Below are 19,149 nucleotides of genomic sequence, written 5' to 3'. Positions count from 1 at the left end.
GAACATGCCCCAGGCCTGGGTCCTCTGCCCTCCCACACCTTGTCACTGGCTGTTAGAAGCTCAAACCCCTCCAGTTCCTTCTTGGCTCCTTCAAGTCCAGCCAAACCTCTCTGATAAAATGAAGGGGGAAGGAGGAGGGCAGGGTGGAGGAGGAAGGAGAACAGCCAGATAAAATTGGCTGCTCCCGTGTCTGCTGGCCTCGGTGTACCCTGCAGCATTGGCTCCTGCCGGATTTCAGCCTGTTGCGCCCTTTTCATTAACAATCAACTCTGGAAACTGGAAAAGCTGCCTCGGAATGTGTGGCCTGTGCTCCAGAAATGATGGAGTAACGGCCCTGGAGAGGGCAGTGGGCCTTCTAATTTTAAAAAGTGGGGAAGGAAGAAAGAGGAAAAGTACTCTGACAGGGAAATAAACAAGAAGCCTAAAATCCCCTGAGAGTCTGCTGTGTCCCCAAAGGAGGCCAAAGTCACTGGTCCCATCAGTGACTATCAGAAAGTATAGCCCACTTTCTGCAGACAAAAGGACTTGTTTCGATGACAGGATTCCACCCTTTCCAGCTGGCCCACCTGATATCAAGCAGGGATAAGATGATTCATTTCAACACTGCTCACTGCACCAAATATTTCACTCCACAGCGAGGCCTACCTCGGTCCTCCTGTCTGACATCCCTATGCACCCCTTGCTCTGTGCACATCCTCGCTGCTTTTCCTGCCTTTCTCTCTCACTCCTCAGCTGACTTTCTGTTTTTAGAGGGGGCTGGGGAACAGTTCTAGATGCATGTGCCATGGAGCACTAGTCTTGAAAGATATTCTGGAGGAAAAAAGCACTCTGTGATTGAGTGTAGGCAACATATTTTGGAAAATACTAACACCTGATTGCCCTTGGGCGGGGGGGGGGGGGGGGGGGGGGTGTCTGGCTTCTTTGACTCTGAGTTTTGTAGATTGATTTGGCCATAGCAACATATCTACTGACCTCCAGAGGAACGAAGGAGGAGCCAATGTGGTAAACGACGGGTGAATGAGATGGTATCCAAGTTATAAAATCGGCCCGTTACTGTTACAGGTGGGAATTGTGTGTAGCCAGGTGAGAGAACTGTCCAAGTGGCCAGGCAGGGCTCCGGGACACCACGCTTACCCCTCTCACAGGCCCCGATTGTAACCCTAGATTAACTAAATGCAAATAGCTGTTCTATACTTGGTACATCAGTAATTCATCAAGGAGGCCCCATGGTGTTACATATGAAGCTTCTAGTCCTTTCTGATAACAGCGGCACTTACCAAAGGTCTACTAGGTGCAGGCAAAGCACTGAGCTTATTAATAAGTATTTTGCATGAATTATGTCATAGGGCTTTGGTCCTATGAGAATCCTCATCGTACACATGAGAAAAATCAGAGTACAGCCAGGTTAGTAACTGCCATAGCCACAGAGTGAGTCTGAGGCAGAGCCAGGCCTAGGCCTGTAGTCTGAGTGCACATGCCACTCCTAGCCACAACCCCATTTTACATATACATGAACTCCCTGAACCTAGGTCCCCTCATCAATCAAATGCAGGGCACTCAGTGAGCTCATGGGTCTTGCTCCCTTGGGGTGGCACCTGCCTCTTAGCTAGCTCCTGCAAAACAGAACCCTAAGCCTTTTCTCTCCCTGCTGCCATCACTAAAACATGTTGTGGCTGGCGCGCTTGGGTGGCTCAGTCAATTAAGTGTCTGACTCTAGCTTCAGCTTGGGTGGTGATCTCTGGGTCGTGGGATTAAGCCAGGCTCTGTGCTCAGCACGGAGTCTGCTTGGGTTTCTTGCTCTCTCTCCCTCTCCCTCTAACCCCTCCCCACCTGCCTCACATGTACACTCTCTCACAAAAACACATAAATAAATCTTAAAAAAAAAAAGAATGCCTACTTTTGAGAAACACTGGTACATCTAAAATATATATATAAATTAAAAAAAAATAAAACATGTAGTGGCTGCCACAGAATCATAAAATTTTCGAGCAGAAAGGGCCCTAGGGATCAACCATTCTTTTTCCAGAATAGCCCAGGATTTCTAATGTATAAGAGCAAGGCCTTGGGAATTTGTCCTGAAGAATGACCATCTTCTGCACTCTTGGCCCAAGGCTCCTTGCCCACGTTAAGGTCACTATCAGCGAGGTGATAGGAACACTCTCGGCCATTCTTCTGGCAAAAAGGGCCACTTCCCTTGGGCATTTTTACAACTGGTTATTTATAAGCCCAGAAATCTTGTCTGTGTTTATGTTATTAGTCACTAAGCAAAAGCTTATTTTCCACCAGTTGGGAAGGGTTTCCTTTCTGAAAAATGAAAGCCTGTGTCTCTTGGCCAGACAGTTTTACCCAGAAGCCCGGTGGCTCCAGAATGGTAAGGAAAACTATGGCCCTTGACATGCCAGGCCTACCAGGAAAATCAGAACCCTGAATAGAAACTTAGCTCAGCAGGAGTCAGCCCACAGCACTAGGGCCATGTCCATTTGCTGCAGATCCAGGCTTGAAGTACAACAATACACTTTTATAAAGTACTCGCTCTGGGACTGGCACTGGGGATACTGAGAGAAGATGTTACTGGGTTAAGAATGGGGAAGGCAGGCCAGGCAGAGGGAGCAGCATGAGTAAGGGCAGAAACAGGAGTAGAACCACCAGCAGCTGGCAGGTATTAGGGATTAAGAGACAAGAAAGGAGAGGCAGCCTAGGAACAAGCCATCGAGGCCTTGTGGACCATAGCTGCCCACAAGGAGCTCTGCAGGGAGGGAGTCAGATGTTCCTGAACATGCCAAGAACAGTAAGTAGATGGGACAAAGGCTAAGGCAGCACCCAGGATCCTGGCCTGTGAAATAGCAGCGCCCCTTTCTTCCTGAGAGCCTTCTGCCAGCTCTCCTTCCTCAGAAAGCTTTTTTGTGGTAAAAATAGATAATATTTATTGAACAATTACTGCATGCCATGGATTGTCACATTTAATCCTAACAATCCCGTGAGATAGGTATTAGCAGTACCCCTCCTTCATAAATAGGGAACCAGGACTCAGACAGAGAAACAACATGGACAGCACCCAGCAAGGCCTATCTCCCCTGGGTCCCCTTTCTTTCACTAACCATCTCCCTGAGGATATATATATATATATATATATATGCCAATACCATGAACATGGTGACTATAAGTCAATACCATGAATATGACAACTATGAGCCAATACCTCAAACATGACAACTGTAAGCCAATAGTATGAACATGGTGACTGTAAGTCAATACCATGAATATGACGACTATGAGCCAATACCACGAACATGACAACTGTAAGCCAATAGTATGAACATGGTGACTGTAAGTCAATACCATGAATATGATGACTATGAGCCAATACCACGAACATGACAACTGTAAGCCAATAGCATGAACATGGTGACTGTAAGTCAATACCATGAATATGATGACTATGAGCCAATACCATGAACATGATGCCTGTATGCCAATACCATGAACATGGTGACTATAAGTCAATACCATGAATATAACTATTAAAATCAATATCATAGTCAATATATAAAGTCAATACCAAAATTCTGCCCATTTTTTAAAAATGGAATTTTGCAGTATGTATTCTTTTGTGTCTGGCTTCATTAGCTCAACACTGTAAGAATAATCCAAGTCTGTTCCATATAATGGAAGACTGTTCACTTCCATTGCTGTAGAGTACTCCATTGAATGAAGGTATCAAGGCTGTATCCATTCTACTGTTGATGGATATTTGGGTTGTTTCCAGGTGATGGTCATTATGAATAATGCAGCTGTAAATATTCTTGCACATGTCTTTCGATGCTCATCAGTAGGCATTTCTGTTGGGCAGTTAGCTAATAAGGATTTGATCCCAAATGTTTGTGGCTCAAAAGCTTCTGTTCTTCCCACCACCTTCCTCCATCATCCAGTTACTTTCCTCAGGTAATACTCAAGTCTCTTTAGTGACCACCATCACTGCTTTTTCTGAAAGTGCTTTTCTATCAATCTGGAGCATGTTCTGCTTTGTGTTAAAGGGGATACAAATGCAACCTAAAGCACAGTCTTTGTCCTGGAGGCATTGCAACATAGCTGGATACAACTAGTAGTGCGCTTACAAAATAAATCAGTACTAACCTGTATGATACAGACTTTTAAGTACCTAGATGATCAGAGAGAAAAATCGGTGAGATAACCACATGCCTGAGAAAGTTCCTAGAAAAACAAGCATGGAACTGAACCACCTAAAATACCTTGGTTTTTGCTCTCATGAGATGGTTTTACCATTGTTTCTGCATCGACTAATATCCAAATTCTGTCCATTTTCTTCTACTGTCCCACAGAGACACCTTCTTCCCAGACATCAACTTGAATGATTTCTCTTGTTTTCTGTTTATTTTCCATTTCAAGGGAGAGTGGGGATTGGTTACCATAGCAACAGCTACTTCTCCAAATTAATTCTGAATTTCATCAGATGTTCAGTTTGACAGTCCAGCTCTGCCTTCTGATTGTCTGGCTTTCACAACCGTGCTAATTACCCAACTCCTAAAGACTCCCTCCTGCTGCCCCCAGGGTGAATAACACAACTTGCATAACTTGAGCAAATGGCTATTACCAAACAACACCCTGTCCTGGGAGAAACACTGATGAGTGAGGAGATCTTGGGATTTTAACCATCCTCCAGCCATTCTAGAACCAAATACAAGAGACCATTTGGAAGAAAATGGGCTTGGGAAGGAAGGGGATGGGAATCCCTTTACAGGATGCTCCATGGAGAACAGGTTACAAAAAAAGGAAGACGTCTGTCTGGTTTACATGTAACCTCAGAAGAGGAAGATAAGTTTGTTGGTTTCAAGCAAAAAGGCCAAGGGCCTAAAGTGGACCAATCAGTATTGTCCTCATGCCTTTGCCTTCAGTCAACTCTATTATCTTAAATTAGTTCACTCTTTCCATGAGATTGTCTCCCCACGTGACAGCATTTTTACTGCTTTTCTGAAACCTCTGACAGGTGTACCACTCTACTCCTCAAAGTCAGGGGTGCACTTTTGTCAAAAATTGTAGGATCCTCATGAAAAGTAGCTTTTTTTTTCATTTTGGAAATGAGTGATCTTTTCTTGTGCAAGAGCTGTCTGCAACCTCATTAGGTCCTTTAATCAATACAAGATCCATTCTTCAAGAGTTTCCTCCCCAGAACTAAATTTCAAGCACTTCATGGGCTCATGGCTTCACAAAATGGTCTTCTGATCCCTTAAGTCTGAAAGCTCATGGCAGTGAGAGTGAGGAAATTACAGCGGGCTGGCAGCTCTCCCACTGTCAATGAGTCGGTCAAAGTTGAATCAATGTGTTTCTTGGTTTGGACAGTGAAAGGCTCTTTTGTTCACTAGTTGTCTTTTCTTAAACCAAAACTCTCTCTAGATGTTGGCTGGCATGTGCCAGGAGAACCATAGCCAACCAGTCCAGCAGTGGACTCCACAGAAGGCAGAAGAAATGATAAGAAAGTATACAAGCTACCTATGGAAGAGGGGATGCAGAAGGCTTGTCAAGGACCATTCGTTCCTGCTAAGACCATCTGTGCTATTTGGAGGCCTAATAAATCCTGGGAGGGCAGGGGATGTGGCCAGGATAAAGGAAGGAGCTCCATGGGAGACAGAATCAATGGCACCATGTTGGAGCAGCCATTGGATTCCATCCTCCTTCCACAACCATTCCTGAGGTATTTCCATGGAAACAAGCGGGGCTATGAGGCAATGTGCTCCATCAACCATCACCACATACTCATCAGTCACACCTCACAGTCTCCCTGAGCATTTTCTTTATTGGTCCATCTGGGCCTTTTTGTCTCACACACACAGTCACATAATTCTGAGTCTGAGAGCACTGACAATTGGTCAGAACACCTCAGAACTACCAGAGGCTAATGCTAAAGCTCTTATACTTGACACAGTGAACTCCCAAGAAAAAAGCATGCTCCTCCAACTCAAGCAATGAATGTGGTAGAAATTCACCCTCTGTGAAGATAGCCTGGCTCTTCCTGGCTTTGCCACCATGGCTCATTCCATTCTTACCAGCAGCTAGGGTGGAGAAGTCAGCCCTGTGGTTATCACACCTCCGCTTCTAGCCATTGCGCGACCCACCATGTACAGCTCAGGACTATCCTGTCCACTCTAAATTCTGGTCCACCTCATTATGCAACATAGTGTCGTTGTTAAGGGACTGACTCCCAGAGCCAGACTACCTGGGTTCAAATCCAGGCTCTGCCACTTCCCAGCTCAGTGACCTTGGCAAGTTACCTAAACAATCTGAGCCTCAGTTTCTTCATGTGTTAAGGTGAAGTCCACCTACCCTCACCGTGAAGATTGGCACAGCATACATATATGTGTTAGGCTGTTGTTAGTAGGCAGAAGTCAAGCCTGAATCAAATCCAGGATTCTTAAGGATCTGTATTAGCAAAATCTGTGCCTGAGATCACATGTGTGCCCTTGAGGGATGAGAGGAAGGGGCGAGATCAGAGAAATAGTAAACTAAAACTCAGGGACATCAAAGGACTTGCAGCCAAGCCTAAGGTAAAGGCAAGCTTAGCTCTCATAATTAGGGCCTGTTCCTCAGACCCCAGTGGTTTTCCAAAGTATGGATCCCAACCTCAGAGCCACCCCTGACAGATGAACCCACTGTCACAAATCATCTGGGGAGTGGGCCTCCTCCATGCCTCACGAGTCTTCCCCAATGCACGCTGTTCATCACCGAGGCAAATTAACAGAGCCATCACACTTCAGTTCAAAAGATCCTACATCATACGACAACATAGTTCCATTTTTTTTTCTTTAAAAATTAACTTCAAGTACAAGTATTATTTGAGCACCAGACAATATTGAATTCCAGGAAATCTGAGAGGGCGAGGCAGGACAGCCAGGGAGTAGCACTGGTTTTTAGTTGTTTTATTTCTAATCTCCAGCCTCTAGAAAAACGACTTGGGTGTAATCAAATGAAAACAATGAAAATAATACACTTGAAGGTCAAACAGCTAACTTAATAGGAAACTCATTAGAAACGTGGCTGGACAGATTCACAGCTGAAGAGCCCATTCGTGTGATGAAAAGTGAAGGGAGAGCTGGTGCTGAGTTACAAACCAGGGCGAGTCCTTACCCTGGGCCCAGCCTGTAGAGCCTTCATGTGGAACTTGTGGATTTGGCCGCACAGGGAGTGTGTTAAAATACTCAGCGATTCGCCATGGGTTCAAAAGAGTAAACACAAGCATAACACACCACTTCGCCAAGTTCAACAAACTGTTTCATGGGGTTCTGAGTCCCTGATGAGGGCAGCAACCGAATGGCACAGTAAGTAAACCCAAGCCTGAAAGTATCACTCACTGCTCATGGGTGATCACGGCCAGACACACATTCTTCTCTGGAATTCACTAATGACAAATGATCAGACCAAGACAAGTTTTGAGAGTGGGGCTCATTTCCTCTTGGTTGCAGGATTAAGTCTGTATTTCTCAGTCTGGCCAATTAAATCTGAGTCTCTAGGGGTAAGGCTCGGCATCAGCATTTTCTACCTGTGTCCCACAAGATGTTAATGTGTGTCCAGCCCTGAGGCTCACCGATGTAGGCAATCTGGCCTCAACCTTCTCTTTTAACACCTCCCAAAAGGTGATAATCCAGCCATTAAGGACCTCTCAGAGCCCTAAAGGAATAATCCCATCAGGAATAATCAATACTATTTATTGATACTGTGCTTAACAATTTTATTCATTATCTGATTTAATCCTCACAACCTTATCTAGCAAGTAGTGAGCTGCTGGTCTCACTTTATAGGTAAGAGAACTGAGCCTCAGACAGGTTAAGTCACTTAGCCCAAGGTCATGGAAGAGCAACTGGCTCATTCAAATCGAAGCCTACTTGGGACAATAAAACACCTACTCACCCTACTAGAATAGTACCAGGGATCTAAGTACTTGCTACATTTTTATAAAAGCAATGAGTGATCAAACGAATCAGTGGGACCACTGGGTAGAATTAAGCACCATAAGCCTTATCAGTCAGATCAGTTCAGCCATTCCCTGCCTTCAAAAAGCCTTCCTCGGGAAGGAGGGCGGGGGGTGGGGGTGAATGGGTGACGGGCACTGAGAGGGGCACTTGACGGGATGAGCACTGGGTGTTATTTTGTATGTTGGCAAATTGAACACCAATAAAAAATAAATTTATTATTAAAAAAAGACAATTGCTTAGTTATGGTATATCCGTTCAATGGAATATCATAAGGTAATTAAAATTATATTTAACAACAACAACAAAAAAGCCTTCCTCAATCAGGATCTGCTTGCAGGATAGAAGGCTGGGTTAGGGCACTTGAATCTGAGAAGAAGAACTGTAGGTATCTCCAAATAACTGATGCTAGACACGAGCCCTGCCTTAGTTTCTGACCCAGTGAGCAGCTGTTTCTCTAACATGACGGTTCTCAAACTTGAGAGTGCATCAGAGTCACCCAGAGGGCTGGGTATTACACACTAGGATCTAGGGTGGCCCCAAGCAACACGGATGCCGCAGGTTGAGGGTCCTTCTGAGAACCATGGCTCCCATGCATTGTTGAGCAGTTAGTTAATCAGGGTCCTGCCATTCTCAAGGGGTCACTTTGCAGGGGCAGCCAGACTTTGCGACTCTGGAACCTCTGCTCTATCCTGTGAACATGTCTTGCACCAGCCCCACTGCCCCTGACCAGGGAGAGGAGAAGGCAGGAGGTAGAATGACCAGTCATCCAAGCCTGCAGCTCACAATACAGCCTACAGGCTCTCCCACAGACCCTGTCTCTTGGTTTCTCCTCTACATCTCTGGGTGGATTTTTAGAGCAGTGATTTTCGCCACCAGGCAAGAACCATATGCCCTTCCAGAAAAACCTAACAAATTCTCAGGGGGCTTAGGTAGCTTTAAAAAGCACAATGTAACATATACTTCTAGGAAGATGGAAGACCTTTTAACTAATAAAAAAAAAAAAAAAAAAACACCTCATCCAAAGTGCCTTTATAGTAGGAATTCAGAGAATTTTTTAGAATATAGACTCTTTTATGTCTTCTCCTAGGCAGCAGGTTTAAAGCTCACAAGATATACATGCTTATCAAGGGAGGCACATTTGCTTGTTCTATTTGGTTTTTTTAAGTTTCAGACACTCTTCCAAAGGTGAGAGATCCCAAGTGACCAAGGTCCAGTAGGCTTCCCACTTTGTTCCTGAAAGCCAAGACCATCCTTCCCTAGCACAGGGAACATGATGAAAGGGTTGGCCCGTTCTAGCATATTGCAATGTAAAGGCTGATGAAACAATGTCATCTTGCAGGGCCAGGAAGAGAATCTCCCTCACTCACTACCACCCCCTCCGCCCTCCCCTTTCATTCCTGGCCTGGCCTAGCGGGACTATTACCAGATGGGGTGCTAAGTTTCCCTAAAGTGTTGTGTGGCAAGATGTACATTCTCGTGGTTTTACAGATTGGGTCTCCTAGGCTTTCAAGGGGAAGCAAAGGCGAGACAACGTGCCTTTGATGTTTGCACTTGGGTCCTGAAATCAGAACCTCAGGCAAAAACTGTTTTTATCTCTTCCATCCTAGGCAGCCAAGTTGAAAGCTCTGGCGGGCACTTCCTTTTCAGCTGTTCTTTCCATATTGTCAATTCCCACCCTACTGAGAGAATGGAATTCCTTTGACTGGAAACAGGGGTCCATCTCAGAGATGGAGTCAGAGATTTCTTTCTTCCTTTTCTCTCTCCAGTTACGTTATTACCCTTAGTATCATACACTGGAAGGTACATGTCTATCCTCTTTTATTTACTTAGCATTAGAAACCAGTTATGGTTTGTGTTTACACAGAGTTGACAAATTTGAGGGTTAATCACCTTCACCCTTAGGTCAACAGGAGAGTAACCCCAGGGTCTGGTCTGAGGAAGAAACATTTGAAAGGAATTATTTTTGAGATTTGGTGAACAGCAGCATTAATTCAGCAAAGCCGCAGATTTTGTGAGCCTGTGGGTATTGTGAATAATGTACAGAAAACTTACATTTCCATGGACTGCAGTTTAGAAAACACTTGATCTCTGAGTTGACTAGATTTGGGCTCCAAGCTTCTTCCTGAGATGGATGCAGAAATATTTTCTAAAATACCCATGAAGCTGGCCTTTAATGCTCTCACGTAGTTCAGACAACAACCCCTGGGAACACCAAGATACAGACACCTGTCTGTATCTCAGGGTCCCGAATAATGCTCACCCCCAATTAGGGATCGCTGCACCACCAAACTGACCTGGCTTATATTAGGGGCACCAGCTTCAGAGTGACAAGGTTCAGTTCTCAGACCCACCACTTATTAGTTGGTGTAACCCTGGAAGATGTACTTATTAGCCTCTCAGACAAAATCACTTGGCCATAAATGAGGGATATTAGCAGTTTGCATTTCAAGAACATAAGAATTAACTGAGATAATACAAGCACACAACCTAAAACAGGGTAAAACTCAGTAACTTCTAGCTAAATAAAAGCTACTTTCTTCCTCAAAATCAGTGGCTTTGCCCTATTCCTGGTACAAAATCCACAGCCCTGCTGTGGTCAAAACCTGGCCTTCCCTGACCTCCTCTCTCCACCACTCCCTCGCTCCCTCAGCCTCACAGACCCTCTGTCACATCTGCCAGCATGAGCTCCTTCTCTCCTCTGAGCATCTTTTGTTCACACATTCTGTTGCCTTTGCCTGGAATGCCCAGGTCTCTGTGGGGCTCCCTTCCCGCTCCACTCAGGTACCAGCTCAATACCTAGGTCACCAGACTACTCATGGAATGTCAGCCCCATGAGACCAGGGCTTGTCCTGCTTGCTCTGTACCCCTGGTGCCTAGAATAGGGCCATGCATGTAATACACACTCAATATTTGTACTTTTTTTTGAATGAATGGATTGCTTTTCCTCTGGAACTTGTATTTCAGTATCACTGGATAGTATAGTCCACGATCATGTGTTCCCTTCAGGAAGGCCCAAAGTTCCTAAACACAGGGGGTCAGATACATTGCTTTGCCATGTTGCTGCTTTTGCTGCTGCTGCTGCTATGTGTGCATGTGTGTATTTTAAACCACCAAAGTCCTGGCTGAAGAAATGCTCAGAAGGTTCTTCCACAGTTCCATTCATTTGGCTGATGTCCACACAGCCCGATCAATGCCTAAGCACTGATTTTTCATTCAGCAGAATCTGTGCGTTGCTGCACCGGCCACGGCTCCTGATTGGCCAGTCACACAACCAATCAGCTGCCAGGAAGAAGGTTCCTTTTCACACTGGGGTTGGCAGAGAGACCACAGACTGCATCCCCCACCCCTGCTGCCACCACCCTGCCCCTACCACACCTCAGGGCCAAGGAGAGAAAAGGCCAGCCTGAGGAAGGTGCTGGGAGCACCCAGGTGGGCTGCAGAACATTACACAAGGTCGGAAATGCAGGGCGGAGGGAAAACTAATGAGGTCATGAGGCCTGTGTGCCAGGTACATGAGCTAGCCACAGTACCCAGTTTTGTGAACTGCATTGGGTCCCCCAAATTCATATGTTGAAGTCCCAATGCCCAGAACCTCAGAATGTGACCTTACTCAGAGGCAGGGCCTTTAAAAAAATAATTAAGGGTAAGTGAGGACATTAGGGTGGGCCCTAATCCAGTGGTCCTGGTATCCTCATTGAAAAGGGGAAATTTGGACACAGACATGGAGGGGACAGCATATGACGATGTGGGGAGAAGATGGCCATCTATAAGCCAAGGAAAGAGGCTTGGAAGAGAGCTACCCTGGATCTTGGACTTCTGGTCTCCAGAACTGAGAAATACCACACTTGTGTTGTACAAGCCACCCGGTCCATGGTGTTCTGTTGTGGCAGCCGTGGCAAATAATACACCAGGTGAGTCAATCTTCCAGGGCCTCAATCTCCACCACTGCAAAACCTGGCCTGCCCCTTGCACAGGTTTGCTGTAGGGATCAAATGAGGCTCGATGTCAGGGAGCCTGTAAACTGTACAGGATTCCATGGATGACATCCAGAGGTCTAATTTCACTCAGGGCTGGGTCCTGGGCTCCTGGACAGCAAAGTAGATAAAGTCAGAAGGCCCTGGAGACTGTGGGGTCCCAGTTTGAGGTGAAGGAGCTGGAAGGGTGCCTTGGCGATTCCCTACTCCAAACCTCGGGGGAAGGGAGGGGAGCTGCCCTCCTCCACAGTTATTCAGTGGACGTGGGAGAAACAGAACTTGCGTGGGAGAAGGGAAAGAGAACAGAACAGAAACCAGAGATTTCTAAGAAATTAAAAAGGAAAAAAAAAGCCACATTTAAGTCTCTGGGCGTTTTCTGGATAAAAACAATATGTTTTATTTGTATGATCCTCTGCAGGTCACAGAATAACTTGATGGCAGTAGAGGTATTTTTTAACCTATTTGAGGTCAGGAATCCCTTGGACAATCTCATGAAAGCTGTGCACCCTCTCTCTCCTCAGAAAAAATTAACCCATGCACTCAACATCTAAAGCATTAAATACCAGCATGGTCCTATCCTGCAATGATGAAAAAGTTCTGTATCTACACTGTCCAATATGGCAGCCACTAGCTGCATGAGCCCTTGAAATGTGACTAGTGGTACTAAAGAACTGATAAATTTTTAACTATTTTGTTTTATTAATTTGGATTTAAATATCCATCTATGGCTGTGGCTTCTATACTGGCACAGTATACAACTATATAGTTGTATATAGGCAACTATACAATATTCTAGAGGACTTACAAACACCCTGCAGTTTACCCATTGACCCAGGCCAATGGACCAAGTTAGGTACCATTTGTAATGACTATACTATCTTCACAATAATTCCCTTTTTTGAGCTTACCAGAACATGTATCATATAATTGAATCCTATCAACAACACTAAGAAAAAGATAGAATTGTTATCCTCATCTTATATGTGTAGCTATTGAGGCCTGGGAGTCCCCCAACTCACCCAAAGTCTCATGTCAAGGCCACAGTCAAGGATTTGGGACCAAAACCCAAGAGCCTGATGTGAGAACTCCAGCTCTTTCCTGATTCCCCAAAACCTGTTGATAGGGTTTTATGAATGGAGGCCCAAGCTCCCACCTGAGGCCTCGATGGAAATTATTTCTAGTCACTCAAAGAACTTTAAGTTTTGTGGTACCTATCTTTAAAATTACAAGCAAGGGCTTCTCTTCTTCTTGAAGTCTCCAGTGGGGGCTGAGCTGAGGCCAACTTGACCTTAATAATAGAGTGCTCTTCCATTCAAGTTCATCTCTGTCCTTTTCTTGGTATGAGTACAGATTCCTGTTCCCCATACAACCTGCAGGATTCCCAAGGCCAAAGCGAGCATGATGCTAGTCAAGGAGTCAGGCCTCTCTGTGCCAGACTTCAGTTACCACAGACCGTCTCCCAATTAAGAAGCCTGAAAACTCTGTCCCACCTTCCCAATAAAGAAGGCTCCTTCTCCACGCCAAGCAATCCCAAACACAGTGCTGCTCCACAGAACATGTGACCCACACTGGTTCACACTGGAGAGGACATCCTTCACTAGTGCCTTTGGATTTCCATGGTAACCATGGAAGCCACGAGGAGCAAAAACACTCCGAATTTTATAAAACTCACTCTCATCCTGCATTTTGCATCTCCACTCACTTGAACCTTTAGATGTTCCTCTCGTTTGCAGGCATATTCAGATTTGTTTTATCAACCTAGAATTCTACTTTCCCCAATTCTTCCTCAAAATAACTTTTCAAAGCCCAGCTTGACAGCCACAAAAACCTCTAAGCTCCAGGACTCCATTGTCCCAGAATATGTTGCTTTGCATATCTACATAATATTTTTCTTTTCTTTTTTTCTTTTTTAAAGATTTTATTTATTTATTCATGAGAGACACACAGAGACACAGAGACACAGGCAGAGGGAGAAGCAGGCTCCCTGCAAGGAGCCCGATGTGGGACTCGATCCCAGGACCCCGGGATCACGCCCTGAGCTAAAGGCAGATACCCAACTGCTGAGCCACCCAGGTGCCCCTACGTAATATTTTTCTGTCATGCCTGTATGATGCCTTGAATATAAGGTCCATAGCCTATTGTGTCTTTCGGTGTCTAACCACATATAATCCAGTGCTTAACCAGACTCGGTCACTCAGTAGACCAGTGGTTCCCACACTTGTGAAAACACAGACAGCCGAGCCTCACCCCCAGAGTTGCTGATTCAGCACATCCTTGTGAGGCCTTAGAATCTGCATTTCTAACAATCCCAATTCATATGATGTTACGGGTTCAGAGATTGCACTTTGAGACTCACTGCAAAAGATGTTTGTGAAATTCTGCAAATGAATAAATGATTGAATGAATTAAAATGTCCCTCAAGCACCCTCTCACCATGGGCTCCAAAACTGAGTTTTAGGAAAAATCAAGATAAAAACTGTTACCAACATTTACTTCTAGATGAGGAGCAAAAATAGAAGGCACAGTGGAAAAAATGGCCAGAAACAGCAGGGAATCAGAGGGAAAACTTGAGATAGGTATCAGAAAAACTTTCAGGCTACTGTCTGGTTTCCTCTTAGCCATTACTGTGCAACGTATTATGATCAGACCACAATTAAAAATACTATGATGAGACTAAATTAGAAACAGGTTCATTTTTCCGACTCAACTGTGTATATTAAAAAATATTCTGGGGAAAAACTTTGACTCAGTAAACCCAAGCCTAGAAAATTTTTCATAAGAAAAAAATAATCGTCAGAAATGAATATATAAATGATTATAAGGAAGGTCCCTAAAGCCCCGCTGATAACAAAAGGAATTAGACCCAATAAATTATGGTACATCCATAAATGGAATACTCTAAAGCCTTTTAAAATGTCCTTACAGGGGATACTTACTAGCATAGGAAGAGATATATGATATAATACGTGAAAAAAAAAATTAAGTCAAAAAAACATTATCAATAGTATGATCTAACTTTGAATAAAAGTCAGGTACAGATATAGAGAGGCAGATAAAAATATAAATATAGCTAGAGTGCTAATTTATCAAACTGAGGGTGAGAAATGAAATTATTTTGAAACTTTAATTTGTGCATTTCAGTCACTTCTGCAACAAATACATATTGCTTGAGTAGTATTTTTTACAGATTTAAGAGAAAAAAAAATAGGCTATAGGAAGTTCATACTTTCCATTTCTTCCCAGGAAGGAGCAACCAGTTGAAGCATGAGCATTTTTCTTTTTACTGACGCCGCTCTTGAATTCCATTCGTGAAGCATCTGCCCCACCAAGATATCCCTATTCTTTCTCGGACCCATTCAAAGATACTCCCAACTCAAACAGCCTCCACTTGGAATAACACGTGACTCCACCATGACCCTGGTCACCCAGCAAACTGCCATTTTTCAGAAACCATGGCTGTCTCGCATGCTGGCTTTTAATAAGGCCAGTTGCTTAGCAACCACCAAAGACCTGGCAAGGAGCTAGAAGAAGGCACTAGCCAGAGCTATTTTATGACCATAGTGAGCTGTGCTTCGTGTGTCTGGTTGCATTCAAAGTAACCAAATAAGAGATAACACCCAGCTATTTTTGCATCATGAGGAAAAATACTTGGCTCCTGCCCAGAAGGACAATTACCTAAAAATCTTGGCAGGCCTCGTGGTATGAGAAATGGTAACTGATACGCGAGTGAAAAAAAAAAAAAAATCACTGACCTTCATAAATACTGATGATATGAGGATGGTTGAGGGATGACATGATCTCAATCTCTCGTCTGATGTGAACCATGTCTTGTTCATCCTTAATTTTGTCCTTACGAATGGATTTTATAGCAACCTATAAAGTCAGGAAATGAAATGTTACCCAGAGAACTAAACAGATGCAAATCAGCCATTGGGGGAACTTGGGAAATAAATACAGATGTTACTTGTTGGCAGAACCGACAATAACCAAAATAAAGCTTCAAAATACCCCCTGTCACATCTTTCGTTTATAGCAAAAACACCCTTCTCCCAACAACAGAAAACATCAGGTTCCAACAGCCTGGGGTTTGGGATGCAGGGTTGGTTTTTTTTATTTTGGGCTTTTCTTTTTTCTATAAAGTGGACTGCTTCACGTGGCCAGATTCCTTTACTCCAGGAATCCTGATCCTTTTGAAAAAAGGAGAGCTCGGTTTACAGGGTATCAATGATTAAACATGGATGGTTGAAATCAGTATCACTCAGCTCCACCGGGCAGCTGCCGAAGGCTAGCGAAAGCTCTGCTGCATGGGGCTTCTCGAGGCCAGTTCTGCCCCTACATGGGGTCTTAGCACTGCAGCCTACGCTTTTTGTACAACTGCTCAGTGGCCAAATCCTTCCTTCATCCTTCCTTCTCCAAAGCACCTTCGTTTGGTACACGTGATGAGATAAAAAAGGCTCTGCTATAGAAAAGTCAGGATAAGACCATAAGGCAATGACTCCCTGCCCAGCCCCAGTTGATCTCCATGCCAACGTCTGCAAATGCAAACTGTAGAGCGCTGCCAGGGCCAGCGCACAGAGCAGTTACTCAAAAGAAACACATAAATAAAAAAGCATTAAATGACAATGGGAATCTAATAAGGAAAATCAGATTTGCCAAAGGATTCATCTTTGCTCATGAACAAGTTGCTTCGTCATTTAATCCTTGGCCCTGGCTCCAAGGGAGGCAAAAAGTACTTTGGATGGGGATGGCCACCAAGGAAGCCTGCCAACCAATGTGTGGCCAGTTCCCAAAGCCGGCTTCGTCCCCTCCGAAGTGGTCCTTCTGTGATGTCAGTTCCCACCTGGACCACTCTCTCTTAGATGAAAGGCACTTAACCCCAGGACCACAAAGGCAGGAAGTGCTCCAGAGACAGCATCCTGGTTACCAGCAGGACACCACCACAACTAAATTGAGATGGGGTGAAGCCCTGCCAGCCTCAGCAGGAACGTCCTCACACCTACGAACCATTGCTTCTTCTGGCTTCCACCAGGTCCCCACCAACCACGATACATGGAAACATTTCTAAAATGCAATCAGTCCATCTATAACTCAGTAAGAATTGGGCAGCTATCATTATTGTTGTTGCTGTTGTTGTTGTTGTTGCTGCTTACTGACCTCCCCACAAGTGAGGTAAATGGACAGGCAAGTCCCCATATTTCTGCTCTGCAGACTCCCCCCCCACCCAAGCTGTAATGAAATCAGTATTTGTGTCGTTACTTGCCTCTGTACTAGTGGGAATCTAACTGCTTTTTCTGCAGTGCTTAACTCCGGGTTGGCACGTGGCAGGCCTGAGAAAAACCTTAGTGTGGGAAGGCTGGCAGGTGCTAGGTGAACAGAAAGGAAAAGAGGAGGGAGGAGGCAAAGGAGGGGGGAGGCGAGGGTGATGAGAGTGTTAGGTTATGAGAACACGGATGGGAGAAGTGCTAATGAAACTAGAGCAAAAAAGGAAGGACCACCCCAGTCAGACATCACCACCAAGACAGGCACCCTGGGAAGATGCTTAGTTTTTCTTTGGCATCCTACCCATGAGAGCAATTGAGGAATGGACAAAACAGACCGGAAACACGGGTGCCTGCTGTAAACACAGGGACAGGCACCGCCCTCCCTGAGACTGGGGGCAGACCCCAGGCCGGATCAAAGGAAGTGGCCCAGAGATGAATGAGCTTCCAACCTCAAAGCCCCTTTTCACCAGGGTGCTGGGCTCAAAGCCACCCCAGGCCCTCCGACAGCCCTATTCAGTATGCAGCAAGAAAAGCCTCCCCATGCTGACGTCAAATGTAAAGATATGACTGGAAGGCTTTATTTTGTCTGAGCGGGGCCTGGCACCCGGGGAGCTGGTTCTTGGGGGAAGCAGTGAACACACACAGGCCGTGGAGGATGTGGGTGGCTGTTGGACCATCTCCTGCATTCCTCCATGAATTAGATGGGCCAGGGGGAGAAACCACCCCCTTTGATGATGCAGCAGGCTGAACTTGGCCTCCAGGAGGCTCTATTGTCAAATGACAATAGGCACAAATTCTTTCCCATCCAGGGTTGGGGGAGGGTAGGGACATTGTTGGGGGTAGAGTGGGCTTTAAGAAAATAAGGCCACTTGTCGGTTCCCCCCAACAGTGGAGCAGGAGGCTGATGGTCTCAGGGCATGTTTGCCAGGGGGAGGCTTCCAGCCCAATATGAAAAGGAAAATGCTCCCATTCTAATAAAGCCCCACTCTGCATTAAGGAAACTAAAAGGGCTCCATACTGTTAATAACCATGGTGGCTGTCCCTCCACAAAAGTTCCCCTCTTCCTGCAGTGAATCTTCTCTTGAAAATGCAAAAGGGGGCTCCATCCTGCCCCATCTTCCAAAGGGCTGTAGGGAAGTCAGTTTGAGACAAAGGCTACAAATCACTTAGAACCATGCAACTGTCAAGGCCAGGAGGAGACATCTCAGTTCAACTCCCAAGAGCCAAGAGCTGACTCACCCAAGGCTGCAGAGACAGTTCATGGCAAATCGCGGACGCAGAAGAACCACAGTAATAACAGCAGCCGGTGAGGAACACCTAACGGGGGCAGACCTGATGCAGACCTGGGCCGAAGTGCTCTTCAGGCCGCGGATCTTTATATTCTTATTCAGGTGTCAGCTCCAGGACCTTCTGGGGTGGCCCTCCCCAACCCCTGGAGCCCACAAGGCCTCTCCAGCCATGGCCACCTCCCTCTCTCCACACCTTCCCCCACCTTATCTTCTTAGAGACAAGTGGCACCTTCTGAAATTATCTTGTGCTTCTTTGTTTGCTGCATATTCAGCCTGTGACCAAATCCAGCTTGTGGCCTGTTTCTGTAGGACCTAGAAAGCTGAAAATGGTTGTCATATTTTTAAAGAGCTGTTTTATAAAAGGACAACGAGATCTGGAAATGCAACTCCTGTAACATAAGGTAGTGCCTGCTTCAGGAAGTCGGGGGGATAAACTAAGCCAGCACACGGGGAAGCACTGTTGCATAACGGTCAGGGACAGGGCTTTGAGGCCTGCCTGAAACCATTCACTAGCTGTGTGACCTCAGGCAGGTTGCATAACCCCTCTGTGCTCATCCATCAGGTAGGGATCCTGTAAGGATTAATGTCAGGAGGTTAAAACATGCCTGGCCCATGATAAGTGCTCAAAAACTGTCAGCAT

At 45.3% G+C, this 19,149-nt stretch overlaps 1 protein-coding gene across 2 annotated transcripts in view; it reads right to left on the bottom strand.

Moving 5' to 3' along the window:
• The window catches only part of NUAK1 (NUAK family kinase 1), a 73,703-nt gene that overhangs the window by 22,933 nt on the left and 31,621 nt on the right, over positions 1–19,149 (bottom strand). For both annotated transcript variants that reach the window (XM_077914787.1, XM_077914786.1), the window contains exon 2: positions 15,712–15,832. In XM_077914787.1, the coding sequence (XP_077770913.1) occupies positions 15,712–15,784 (73 nt within the window). In that variant the 5' untranslated portion in view covers positions 15,785–15,832. The remainder of the gene's footprint in view (positions 1–15,711; positions 15,833–19,149) is intronic.

Source organism: Canis aureus, chromosome 11 (assembly GCF_053574225.1).
Source record: "Canis aureus isolate CA01 chromosome 11, VMU_Caureus_v.1.0, whole genome shotgun sequence".
Taxonomy (NCBI): Eukaryota; Metazoa; Chordata; class Mammalia; order Carnivora; family Canidae; genus Canis; species Canis aureus.
The sequence above is the reverse complement of the archived record's forward strand: the minus strand, read 5'-3'. Positions and strand labels throughout refer to the sequence as shown.